Genomic DNA, 13874 nt, shown 5'->3' on the forward strand with positions numbered 1-13874 from the left:
CATATGCCCGTGATATTAAGTCATTCCAGCCACTCATGAACACATGATCTAAATGGGAGTGAATATCACTCCCATTTAGATCCACTTTCACTTTCAATGAGATTCTTAAATTTTCTCCATAAAGTTTGATATCAACTTTATGGATATCAACTCTATTCAAGTTGATATGTACAGTTTGCTGTACATATATTTCTTGGAGCATGATTTTTGGCTGTCAATTTTACTCTTGACAGTGGCACTTTTTAGAATTATTTCATCTGTTTGTTATTAATCTAGAGAAATACAATTGACTTAAATATCCTACATCCAGTGAACTTTCTAAACCTCCTGATTTTTATAATTTATATGTAGACACTTGAGTTTTCTGTACGGATAATTATATCACAGTGAGAGTTTTCATCTTTTTCTATCTCTATACTTTACACTTGTTCCTGTCTTCTTGCATTGCTTAGCATTTCCGGTACAGTGTTGAGCAGAAGCTCTGATAATGGCATCTTTCCTCTTGTTACTAGTTTTAAAGGAAATGCTTGTTTTAAATTTGACCTCTTGCTATGGTGTTAACTATATGTTTTCTGTATATACTTTTTGTCAAGGCAAGAAAGTCTTCTGTTACTAGTTTGTTAAGTGCTTTTGATCATGATTAGAAGTTGAATTAGTAAAATTCTTTTTCTTTATCTATTGATAAGAACATGTATATTTTCTACCATGAATGCAGAAAGTGGATACATTTGTCTAATATAGACACAATCTTGCATTCCTAAAATAAGGAATCTAATCTAGGCATTTTTCTATGGAGAGTCCATAGAGGCTGGATATCAGAGTAGAACTATCTGCTTGCAACTCACTAAACAGTACAACGCTAATCCTACTTGTTCACCTCAGGACCCTGTTTTCTCTATGGCATCATTCCAGATTCCAAACTCAAGCTTTCTCTAAGTCCTTTTGATGATGCTCATTTGACTCTTGGCATGTGCAATTCTGTATCTTGTTTCCCAGTTAGAAAATTGGTCCTCACAAAGCAGCAGCTAGTAAAAACACACATTTGCTTAAAATTCTTTAAATAGCCTGTAGATAAATGGTGAGAATGGAGTTGGATTATAATGCAGCATCCACAGAAAATGAGATTCCTGGAAATATGAGCTTTCTAGAAAGCTATACTTTGAATTTTTAAAATCACTCTAAATTATACTCCACACTTCTCTGCTTTGTTCAGTTTTCTGGACATGCTTTATTTCTTTATTTTAAGCATAATTTAGCTTTTTGTCAGTGAGCACAGTCAACTATTGGGAATATCAGTTGTGGTATTATGCTAAAGATATTGTATGGATACTTAAGTGTAGTTAATAGCCCTAAGTGAATCTTTAACAGGGTGGGAAAGACTGGCATTTCTCCCTTATTGGCACTGTCCTCTCATTAAGTCTCAGCAGCTATTCATATTTTCCCTCCTCCATTCTCCTACTCTGTCCACTTTCTTTTACGCCAGAGTTACACAATACAGAGCTGTAGGACTGATACATTTTTAGCAGGGATACTGTAAGAAGTTACAAGTTTCCTCAGATTACAACAACTTCCAATTTGTCGTCTCTGTAACTACTACAAGCTGACCTCATCCCTGCTTCTGATCTCTGGAGATTGCACGGCATATCGAGGAGTTAAGAACACAAGACTGGAGTCGGGCTGCCTAGATCCAAATCGCAGTTTGACATTTCCAGGTGAAAGTCCCATAACAAGTTACTTAGGTCCTCCGTGGTGGCTCAGGGATTAAAGACAGTGCTAGTAAGCTATTGCCAGCCACCTTAGCAGGAGTTCAATCCCCTGCTGGCCAGGAACAACCCACATGGGGCACAGCAGACCTGTCCTGGCTCAACCCCTCTCCCAGCAGTGCATTTCAGTGGATCCACCTGTTCTGCTCCCCACTCTGTCTCTGGTGAATCCTCTCACCCCCTGCACCACTGGTCTGCACCCCTGTTCTTGTATGCATAAATAAATAAATCTTAAAAAAAAAAAAAAGTTACTTAACATCACACTGCCCCTCAGTGTCCTTATCCATATAATAAGAATATATATCTGATTGTTAAGAGAATTCAATGAGTTAACATTTATAAAATGCTTATAATGTAGCCTGGAGCATAGTATTATATACATATTGTTAAACAAATGGGTAAAATATTGTCACCTTAAACTCTTCCATTCCCTTGAGAAATACTGAAGTAGTTTTAAGAGACTCTCCAGCTCTTAAAACTACTTCAGTATTTCTCAATTTTGGTTGTTGATGTACTGGTGGTGCTGGTAGATTGCTAAATGGTCCTATCACTCCTATCACTGGTCAGGGCCTGTGACAGACATGGAAGGGAAGGGGGAGAGGAGTATCAGATGTTTTCATTCACCATTAGGTTAAAATCAGCATAGTTTAGGGCCTCCCCGGTGGCACAGCGGGTTGAGTGCAGCGCTGTGAAGCTATCCTCAGCCTCTGCAGCGCTGGTTCCATTACTGGCCAGCCAGGGAGATTCCCACATGGCCCGGCAGACCTCTCCTGTCTTGCCCTGCTGCTCCCCTCAGCAGTGTATTTCGGTCCTTCTGCCTGTTCTGCTCCCTGGTCTGTCTCTGGTGAATTCTCTCACCCTACTGCGCCTCTAGCCTGTCCCCCATGCTTGCATAAATAAATAAATCTTTAAAAAAAAATCAGCATAGTTTAAGAAAATGGAGCAGTTTATTTAATCAGCTTAACAGAGCTCTAAGGATATATGTAACTGTTGGTTTCAAATATTTGTGGGGCTGGGAAGGAGAAGAGGAAGCATTTAAAATTCTGTGGAAAAGATAGAGGCTCCCCATGAGTGAACATGTGTAAGCAGGGGGATTGGTGACTAGGTGTCAAGGATGCTGTAAGAACTAACTTTTTTAATTTAAGATTCCTTCTACCTCTAAAATCCTAGCAATACTAGCGTGAGTCATAAAAACATTACAATCTAGCTGTGAGTCACACATCACCAACGTGCTCCTGAAGGCGCACAATTCTTCACTTCCCACAGTGCTTGGCACTTTGCAACAGAACTAGGTGAGGAATTCTAGCCCTCAGGCTGCATATAACTTGCTCAGAAAAACAAAAGCTTCTCTAAAACTAAGCGCATCAACTAGCTGATTCCTGATTCCTGTTATGACCAAGAGATACAATAAAGCACACATCCCACCTGGGATTTGGCAAAAAGGTGTGTATCTAGATTAACTAGCAGATAGCCCTTCACTTCACTCGCCAAGGCCAGGCCTGACAAAGGCCAACAGAAGAGAGCAGGCAGGTTAAAGGGAAGGGGCAGGATGGTCAGGGGTGAATGGGAGAAGGGCACCCGACACACACGCAGGGAAAAGGACAAAGAGGAGCACGCTGGACTTGGAGGCCGGTGGGAATGCCCCAGCCGGAACGCCCCGACTGTCCCGGGGTGCACTGGGGGTTCAAACGTTTGCCAGCAGGTCCCCTGAGTTCCGGAGAGGGCCCCTAAGTGCCAGTGTGGGACCCAGCGGAGAGGGCCTCCCTGGGCCGGGGACCACCAGAGCGGCGCCCCCAGGCAGGTCTGTGGGGTCGGCGGGCTGCGCACCTGCCCGCGGGGCACTCGGGTCAGCCCTGGGCTCGCAGCCCCGCAGCCTGCTTGCAGCTCAGCCCACTCGGCCTCGCTGCTGGATTTCGGATGGTCCAGACCCCCCCAACCCCCCGCCTCGGCCGAGGCCTGTCCCCAAACCCCAGCCCGGCGGTTGGACACCGACGCCAAAGTCCGCGAACGGAATGTGGGGCAGCGGCTGCCTCGCCCCGGCCCGGCCCGGGTCGGGCGCGGGGCCGCCGCCATCGCGGGCAGCGGCCGGGGCGAGACAAGGGGTCGGGCCAGGCGTTACTTTACCTGAGAAACCAGGGGGAGCAGCGTCTGCTCCACCGAGCGAGTTTTGATCTCCAGTCCCGAGTCCAAGGCGAAGCCCGACGGGCCGGAGCCAGGCACTGCCCCGGCGCCGCAAACGGCGGGGGGGCCCGGAGAGGCGGCCATGGCCCGAGGCTGGTTGCGCAGCCGGGACACCGCGCCACCGCGGGCCCGTCGCCCGCCAGCCAGCAGCCCGCCCGCCCGCCGCCGCCGCCGCGGGGCACCCGCGCCGCCCGAGGCCCCGCCCCCGCCGGGCCCCGCCCCCCGCGCCCAGGGGTAGGTCCGCTGGGGCCCCGCCCCTAACCTGGGCCCCGCCCCCTCCGTGCTCTGCCCCGCCCCGGTGTGTCTCCCGCTGCTCTTCCGAAGGGCGCCGAGCAGGATTCTCCGCGTTAGCGCAGAGAAACGGGACACCTGGGGTCTCCGCGGTCACGTGGCCTTTTACCAGGACGTGGACTGGACAACCATCCCCAGAGAGGTCTCCCGACCTGGGCAGATTATTCGTCCTAACTATGATTTCTGGAAGCTGCGCTGGGGTTGAAACTGGTAGCGCAGACCCAATCGTTCTGTGGACAGAGGCTTTAACCCTGTGATGGGCATTCTAAAGGGGTGTCTTTCTGGGGTTTCTCTGTAAGGTCACATTTCGCCTTCATCCCAGTGCTTTTCTGATCCTTCTCATAAACATTGTGAGCTGCAGTAAAGATGAAAACATTTGAAGTGTAGCTGGGTACTTGGCAAGAAGATAGTTATCTGAGTAACTTTCAGGCTACGGTTTAGAATTACTCCTCAAAAGAAAATTAAATACAGCACATGGAAAAGCTTCACCCACTGTTTAACACTTAAGATTTTAAAGCTGCTCTTCACAATTACTTTTCCCCTAGTGCCTATTACAGAGCAATTTCTGAATACTGTTCATTGAAAGATCACTAGTATGTAATGATATTGTTACAGGGCAGGGAGAGGCACCCCAGACCCCACAAACCTGCCTACTCTAAATGGATTCTGCCATCCGTCAAATCAACACAAAACATGTGAGACTTTAATGGGAAGGAACTTTAATACAATTAGTAAACAATACAGGAAAGGCAAAGAATCTAGTTTCTCAATCAAGCACCCAAAGTTATCTGTCCCTTCGTGGGTAAATCTCCATCCAAATGGGATTGGCCCAGAGCAAGGCCCCAAAGCCTGCCACAAGTCTAAAGCATCTTCCAGTGGGGACCCACAGAAAAGGATCAGAAGCAACCAGACAAGTCTGGAAGGAAAAAAGCAAAATCAGAATCAAGACAAAAACTGCCATTGTCACTTCCCCACGGGTCTCTCACCCACATCTGTGTCAACCAGTCCACCAAAAAAAGGCAAGCGCAGTTTCTTCATGTGTCTCTCGGCTCCATGTGCCTCCTCCAGGTGTCCTTCTTGCTCTCCATCCTGCTTCCTTCCCTCCTCACTCTGCAGTTTCTTCTCTCCCTGCTCAGCTCCAACCTCCTTTTTTGGGTGGGGCGGGGAACTTGGAACCTCCCCCTCCACCCTGTTACAATATGACTAAATTCATTTAATACTAAGGGCAAGAATCATGAGCCCCTGAGTGATTGGAATGGGAGATAGATTCACACCCCTAACCCTGAACTCCCTTTTTCCAAAAGCAAAGCCAGAAAGCAGCACACACCCTGAAGGGTTTGAAAACCACCAACTTGAGGTATCAGAGAGCTGTTTCCCAAGCACTGTTGAGGTCTTAAACAGTACCTCCATTTGTGTGTTCAGGTCTGTCTGTGAATGCTGCAAAGATTCTGCGGTACTGAAGAGAGCTACAAGCTAGGCTTCTTCATTCAAAATGTGCAATTCTTTTTTTTTTTTTTTTAATAGAGGCATGTTTTATTTATTTATTTATTTATTTAATTTGTTTGTCTGCTTTGTTTATACATGCACTGGGTACAGTCAGAAGCTAGGGACGGTGAGAGAATTCACCAGAGCCAGAGCAGGGAGCAGAGCAGGCAGAAGGACCGAAGTACACTGCTGAGGGGAGCAGCAGGCGGCAGGAGAGGTCTGCGCGCCATGTGGAACCCTCCTCTGGTGGCCGGGGAGCAGCCAGGGATCGAACCGGCGCCACAGAGGCTGCAGGCAGCTTCGCAACCCAGCGCTCAACCGCTGCGCCACCGGGGAGGCCTAAAATGTGCAGTTCTTTTAATCCAATTTCTAACCCCCCTCCATTCCTAGTTAGCCACCTACCTTGTCACAAGACCACAAGACCACCTTCCCTATGCACTAAGGGTCTACCACAAGACCATCTTATCTACCTTATCTACCTTCCTTATCTACCACAAGACCACCTCCCCTATGCACTAAGGGTCCCACCTTTCAGCCCTGGACCCTTTCAGCTCTTTTAAGATGCTTCCTCTCATCTTCCCTCATATAAGATGCCATATTTCATAAAGATCCAGTGTGGACAATGGTACCAAAGGAAAAGGCAAGATACAAGGTCAAAGAAACATGTGTATGTATTTGTAAAGGTTTGACATCATTAAGATGAATTTTTTTTAATCTTTTAAAAAAAGATTTATTTATTTATTTATTTATTTATTTATACAAGCACTGGGTACAGTCAGAAGTGCAGGAGGGTGAAAGAATTCACCAGAGCCAGAGCAGGGAACAGAACAGGCAGACTGACGAAATACACTGCCGAGGGGAGCAGTGGGCGGCAGGAGAGGTCTGCGCGCCACGTGGGACCCTCACCAGTGGCCGGCGAACTGGCACTGCAAAGGCTGTGGGCAGCTTTGCGGTGGCGCATTTTTTTTTTAATTTTTTAAGTGCTTTATTTCCTCTCTAAATCTTTTTTTAAAAAAATTTTTTACATCATTGTTCATTTTTAAACAATATTTGTTTCCCCCACCCCCTCAGGTATAGTCCCCATAGAATTTCCTTCCCCAATGCACCCATGCACCATCACCACAGTCTCCTATGCTCCACCCTCCCTCCTTCTGATCCCTCTCCCTCCTCCTCCCCTGCCCTATGTCTCTGATTTATAATTATCTGTTTTTGCTTTGTTGCGTTTTGTACTGCTATTATTTTTTTACACTGATGTCTTATTTGGTTCCCCTATATAGCTGCTATAAGTGAAACCATCTGATACTTTTCTTTTTCCCTCTGACTTATTTCACTGAGCATAATTCCTTTTAGTTCCATCCATGTTGCTGCGAATGGAATGAGTTTATCTTTCTTGATTGCTGAATAATATTCCATTGTGTATATATACCACATAAGAGGAAATTTTTCAACAGAAATAAGACTAAGTTCATCAATGGATTCATTCATTACTAGTACTTTTATTTCAAAATATAAATACTTTACATTTACAAAGAAGTTCTGTCAGTAGGTTATCAAAGCAAGTTAAAGCTAAGAAGCATTTGGGTGAGAAGAAAGAATATGTATTATTTTTTACTTTCAAACATCTCTACTTTGCCTGAGACTGCAAAGATGATACATTTTCAAAAAGTTATGTAAGCAATTACAACTATATATCCAATCTTGGTTTCAAAATCAAATATGGAAATACAATCCAGTCACCTAAACAGACAGCACTACCAAGGACAAAGAAGGATTTTCTTTGGGCTAGCCATAATAAAATTTTCATTTTCTGGGCCACTGCAATTAAAAAAAAAAGTGATATTTGATAATAAACCAAAAGATGTCACTATACGATTTGTTTCTACACCTTTCATTGAAAATATAAAGCTGGAAGAAAAATAAGAAACCAAGTATGGAATCAAGAATTCTGGACTTGGAGTCAGAAATCCTGCAACTGAATTCTGGCTCCATCATTTTGTGATACAAACTTAAGGGAGAAAAAGAAAACTTTCTGAGTCTCCAGTGCCTCATGTGATAATACTTTACACCAGCCCACCTCACAGGGCTGTTATGATAGTCTGAAAACTATAAAGTGCCATACAAAACCATTATTAAAACATAATATCAATATATCACCACTTTATTTGCACATTATTTGATCTTTAAAAAACTTGCAAAACTCAACACAAATACTGATTTTACACACCATAGGTGGAAAAGAATCTCTACACTTTACGTATAGCTCTGAACAGCAAATATTTGGTATCTCACTAAACTTTGAGGCTTATTACAGTTTACGTGGTACCATGGAAAAGATTTAACAATCAGAATTTCCACAAAGGATGTCTTCTAAAAGAGTTGTAAACTTATAATCATATTTCCCAAGGACCTAAAGTCCTCAGAGATGGTCTGAGAAAAGGAGGAAAGGGATGCAGTTTAAGGTCAATTAAGTAAACAGTCTTTGTCTCCTCTTATAAATTCACAATATAGGATGACATTGTTAAAAACTCTTACAACTCCTACATAAAAGACTCAGCATTCTTCAGTTTTAATTAATCATGGAATCCCCTCTCTATATACACAATTTTGTTCTCTTGTAATACTTAATAACATATCTTGACACTATTGCTATAAGGAACACATTTTCCCCAAAATGCAAATATGAAGGAAAGGAAAGGAGAACAAATGACTGAGAGACAAAAAAACTATATTCTACTCTGAATTCTGTCACTATTTCCTTCCCCAGAAAAATGACAGGATCACCTAATTATACAAAGGCCTCTCTAGCAAAGAATGTCTATGACTCAGGCCGATAGAGAGAATATCTTGATCTATAATTCTCTTGATCGTTTTTAAGCTACCAAAAAATAACTACTTGGTGACTTGAGATAGCATGTATTTTCTTTTTTCAGGTCCTCAGTAAGTTAATAAACATTTTATGGCAAAATATGAAGATAAATAAAAACTAAAAAGTACTCATTCTGAGCTACAAACAGCATTTGGAAGTATGCTCCCAGAGGCTATTTCCACTGTACTACTCCCATAAAGGACTTGTAAGACCTTTCAAGGAGACTGGAGGTCAGGATCACAAAACAGCAAGTTCTAGAGAGGTTTTTCCTATAATGAGGTTGAATTCTCTGGATAGCTTCCTTAACATATACTTGTTTTAATAAAAGCCCTCTTGACCTGAATTTATGAGCTTTTCTTGCCTGAAATGCTAAAAACAAAAGTGGGAATTAGAGGTACGAGGAAGACCTGATGGGGCTATGTTTGTTTCTGTTTTAGAGGGTTCTGGAGGACCTCCTCAAGCCAGTCAACCTTCTGAGTGCTTAAGCAGCTGCAGGAGTACTGGGACAGTTCAGGTTTCCTGATCAGGACAGTGAAGTGCTCTGGGGCACCTCTGCTCCTGAGAACCCAGGGTGATATTACATCACTGCTAATTTTGGCAGCTCTAAACTATCCTCTTGGGTTTCAGAGTTCTCCTCTAAGAATCTGGTATTCATACTAATAGTTATGACCAGCAACAGTCATATAATAAATAGCTCAAGCTTAGTTTTTTGCAATATCACTTTATACAGCTAAAAGCATCTGGGAGAAACATAATTTGTATAGGCACACTAACCCATTGTGTTATTATTTGCCTATTATATATATATATGCTAATTATAGCTACCAATATATAATTAACAAAACAATTTCTTTTTTAATCCAACATTTTTCATTTAACAATACACATGATCTTGCTAAGATTTAAGGTGAAAGAAGGCAAACTGTCAATAAATATTTCACTGAAGGAATGACTGAACAACTGGCTAAAGAAGAGATAAGTTACCTCTTTTTTTAATTTAAATATTTTATTTTATATAATTCTTACATCTTTTTTCATCTTTGCACAATGTATGCATTTTCATTTTGGTTATATTCCCCATACAATTGCACCTCCCCCCTTATTTTGACTCTAGTCCTTCCTTTCCCCACCACTACCTCCCCCAACCCCCAGTGTGTCTCTGGTTTATAGTTCTTGTTGATTTTGACTTTTACTTTGTATTTAGTCTTTTTCCTGGTCTCTTCTTAGGTTTTCTAAATTCCTGCTATAAGTGAGACCATCCAGTATTTTTCTTTTTGTTTCTGACTTATTTCGCTGAGCATGATCCCTTCTAGCTCCATCCATGTTGCTGCAAACTGCATGTGTCTATCTTTTTGATTGCTGAGTAATATTCCATTATGTATCTATACCACATCTTCTTGATATCCAGTCATCTATTTTGGGGCATTTGGGTTGTATCCATAGCTTAGGTATTGTAAATAGTGCTGCTATAAACATAGGCGTGCAGGTGCCCTTTGGAATTGCTGGATCATATGGAAACTCTATGTTTAGTAGGTCAAGAAATCTCCACACAGCTCTCCATAGTGGTTGGATCAGTTTGCACTCCCACCAACAGTGCAGGAGAGTTCCTTTTTCTCCACAACCTCGCCAACATTTGTTGTTGCTAGTTTTTTTAATATGTGCCATTCTCACTGGTGTGAGATGGTATCTCATTGTAGTTTTGATTTGCGTTTCCCTGATTACAAGTGATGTTGAACATTTTTTCATATGCCTGGTGGCCATTTGCATTTCCTCTTCAGAGAAGTTTCTTTTTAGCTCTTCTGCCCATTTTTGACAGGATTATTTTCTTTGTTTTTGTTGCGTCTCATCAGCTCTTTGTAGATTTTTGTGATCAGTCCTTTATCATTAGTGTTGGGTGCAAAGATGTTCTCCCAGTTGGTGGGGTTTCTCTTTGTTTTTGTTATTGTCTCTTTTGCTGTGCAGAAGCTCTTTAATTTGATGTAGTCCCAGCTGTTGATCTTTGCCTTCACTATCACTGCTTTGGGTGATGTGTCTGTAAAGATGTCTTTGATGTGCATGTCATGTAGTGTTTCACCTATATTTCCTTCTATATATTTTATGGTTTCAGGTCTTATGTCCAGTTCTTTAATCCTTTTTTAGTTGGTTTTTGTGTATGGTGTTAGGAAGTAGTCAAGCTTCATTCTTTTGCATGTAGTGCCCCAGTTTTTCCAGCACCATTTATTGAACAAACTTTCTTTGCTCCAATGCATATTCTTTGCTCCTTTGTCAAAGATTAGTTGACCATAGATCTGTGGGTTTATTTCTGGATTTTCTATTTGGTTCTACTGGTCCATGTGTCTGTTCTGGTTCCAATATCATGCAGTTTTGATTATTGTGGCTTTGTAGTATAGTTTGAAGTCTGGGAGAGTGATGCCTCCATTCCCTTCTTTTTTTTTTCAGGAGGGTTTTAGCTATTCGGGGTTTTTGGTGGCTCCATATGAATTTCATCAATATTTTTTCTATTTCTTTGAAGAATGACATTGAAATTTTAATTGGAATAGCACTGAATCTGTAAATTGCTTTTGGTAGGATGGCCATTTTGATAATGTTAATTCTTCTGATCCATGAGCAAGGGATATCTTTCCATTTCTTTGTGTCTTCTTCTATTTCTTTTAACAGTGTTTTATAGTTTTCTTTGTATAGGTCCTTTACCTCTTTTGTTAGATTTATTCCCAAGTATTTGATTTTTTTTTTGTTTCAATAATAAAAGGGATTTTTTTTTTTTTTATTTCTTCTTCAGATTTGTTGTTTGTGTATAGGAAAGCTACTGACTTTTGCATGTTGATTTTGTATACTGCCACTTTACTGAACTGATTAGTTGAATTAGTTTTTCTGTGGAGTTTTTGGGGTTCTCTATGTATATTATCATATCATCTGCAAATAGTGATAGTTTGACTTCTTCTTTTCCTATTTGGATTCCTTGTTATGTCTTTCTCTTGTCTTATTGCTCTGGCTAGGACTTCCAGTATTATATTGAAAAGCAGTGGTGAGAGTGGACATCCTTGTCTTGTTCCAGGTCTTACTGGAAATGCTTTCAGCTTTTCACCATTGAGAATGATACTGGCTGTTGGCTTGTCATATATGGCCTTTATGATGTTGAGGTATGTTCCTTGTATCCCAAGAATTTCAAGGGCTTTTATCATGAATGGGTGTTGTACTTTGTTGAACGCTTTCTCAGCATCTATTGATATTATATGGTTTTTGTATTTTTTTGTTGATGTGTTGGATGACGTTGATTGATTTTCGGATGTTGAACCATCCTTGTGTCCCTGGAATGAATCCTACTTGGTTGTGGTGAATTATCTTATGCATACATTGTTGGATTCTGGTAGCTAAAATTTTATTGAGGATTTTTGCATCAGTGTTCATTGGAGAGATTTGCCTGTAGTTTTCTTTTTTTGTGTTGTCCTTGTTTGGTTTTGGTATTAGTGTAATGTTGGTTTCATAGAACGTGTTTGGTATTATCCCTTCCTTCTCAATTTTTTGGAAGAGTTTGTGAAGGATAGGCACTAATTTGTCTCTGAATGTTTGGTAGAATTCATTTGTAAATCCATCAGGTCCTGCCTGGGCTTTTGTTTTGGGGGAGGTTTTTGATTACCATTTCAATTTCGCTGCATGTAATTGGTCTGTTTAGGTGTTCTATTTCTTCTTTATCTAGCTTTGGGTGATCGTAGAGTTGTAGGAATTTGTCCGAGATGAGTTACTTCTTGACCAAATGTAATCCTGGGTTGTATATCAGATAATTGTTGAAGGATTTGTAGTAAAAACAAGAGATCTACCTGTAGTCTACTGTATAAACAAAGACCTCACAATGACGACTTTTCTAGGTGGTTTGCTTAGGTAACATCAGAATCAATTTAAGCTAATTACCATTAACTCTGATTCTCAATGAGAAGTTATTTTAGAAAAAAATGATTTCTGCTTTTAGAGGTTTTCCAAAGGGACCATCTTTGATACTTAAAAAGCTTGCTCCTTCATATTCCCTTGGGGGCAAAGAGCCTGATGATTGTTACATACAGAGGAAAGAGCACAACCCTGTCATTAGGTGTAGAACGAGTCATAATTCATTAAAAAATGGACAGCAACACCTATGCTATCTCATAATCCTGGGGACACTGCAAAAGATATTAGAAGAAAAAATATCATACAGAATTTGTAGACTATGGAGTCAGAAAGATTTAACGTCAATATTATTAAACTTCATGACGTTGAGTTGGTCACTTTACTCAATCTAAGTTTCCCCATGTGAGTGAAACTGTTGTAAAATAATATAAAGCTATATGAAAGCTGATGTAAAGTGGTTGTGAAGTAACAGTGCAAAAAGACATCAAATGTAAAGCACTCTGCTGGTTGTTGTGAGATCTGAGATATTTGAAATGTCACAATTCAACAAGCTTTCACCTAGAGTCATACGTGCAAGGCACTGTGCTAAGTGATGGAAAAATACTACCTAAATATAAAAATCTACTGCTAATAAGTAACTATCTGGCAGAATTCCAAATAATGAAATAGGGACACATTAAACAAATCAGAGTGCTACTACACCTGAGATTTCTTACCTAAAATATTTGGAAAGAAAAAAGTCAATCACAACATGAATTCCATCATATTGTTACCATAAATAGCAGCTTCATAATTATTTTACTTCAGTGTGGTGAGTCAAGTAGTCGAAATTTGGCAATAGTGTAATGGGGGACAGGAAGTAAAGAAAGGACAGGAAGAGTGTCAGTCTTAGTGTCTCCTGTGGTTGCTACTCAGACCAACCGAACGTCCTATAAGCCACACACTCTTATATTTAAGAGTCATTCTATCTTATAGAGAAGACCATACCTTGTAGAAGGATGGTAAAAGAATCATTTTTGCCTGCTCAAGCAACTAAATGCTCAAAAGTGGAAGCCCTCTTCATTAAGAAGAGACTATCATAAAAGTTAAAGAATAGACTTCTTAAAGCAGGAGAAAATTACATGGTGTATACTTTTAACAGTAGATAGTGTAGGGCTCTTAAAAATAACTTTATAAATATATATTATAGTAATATACGTAACCAAAGTGGGAAAATTTCAAGCCATGGTACCAGTGTATAAACCAAAACTTTTCAAGCCATCTTAGCAACAGTTAAGTGAGCAAACCACAAATCTGAGCTTAGTTGTGCTTTAAAATGCAAAGCAGCCCACAGCAAGTCCTCTCTTGTCCAGGCATTCTGTATGGAAGGCCAGGAGGCTTCTTCTTCTTCCCTGGGCTCTGCTTGC

General features: G+C 41.1%; 1 protein-coding gene across 1 annotated transcript in view; it reads right to left on the reverse strand.

Annotated features, from left to right (window-relative positions):
* Nucleotides 1-4028, reverse strand: part of CTNNAL1 (catenin alpha like 1) — a gene marked incomplete at both ends in the record, with an annotated part of 49395 nt that extends 45367 nt beyond the window's left edge. Inside the window, one exon of the mRNA XM_084237801.1 lies at nucleotides 3888-4028. Within this exon, the coding sequence (XP_084093927.1) occupies nucleotides 3888-4028 (141 nt within the window). The remainder of the gene's footprint in view (nucleotides 1-3887) is intronic.
* Between the last annotated feature and the right edge of the window lie 9846 nt (nucleotides 4029-13874).

The sequence above is a fragment of the Talpa europaea genome (assembly GCF_964194135.1).
Source record: "Talpa europaea genome assembly, chromosome: 7".
In the NCBI taxonomy this organism is placed as follows: domain Eukaryota; kingdom Metazoa; phylum Chordata; class Mammalia; order Eulipotyphla; family Talpidae; genus Talpa; species Talpa europaea.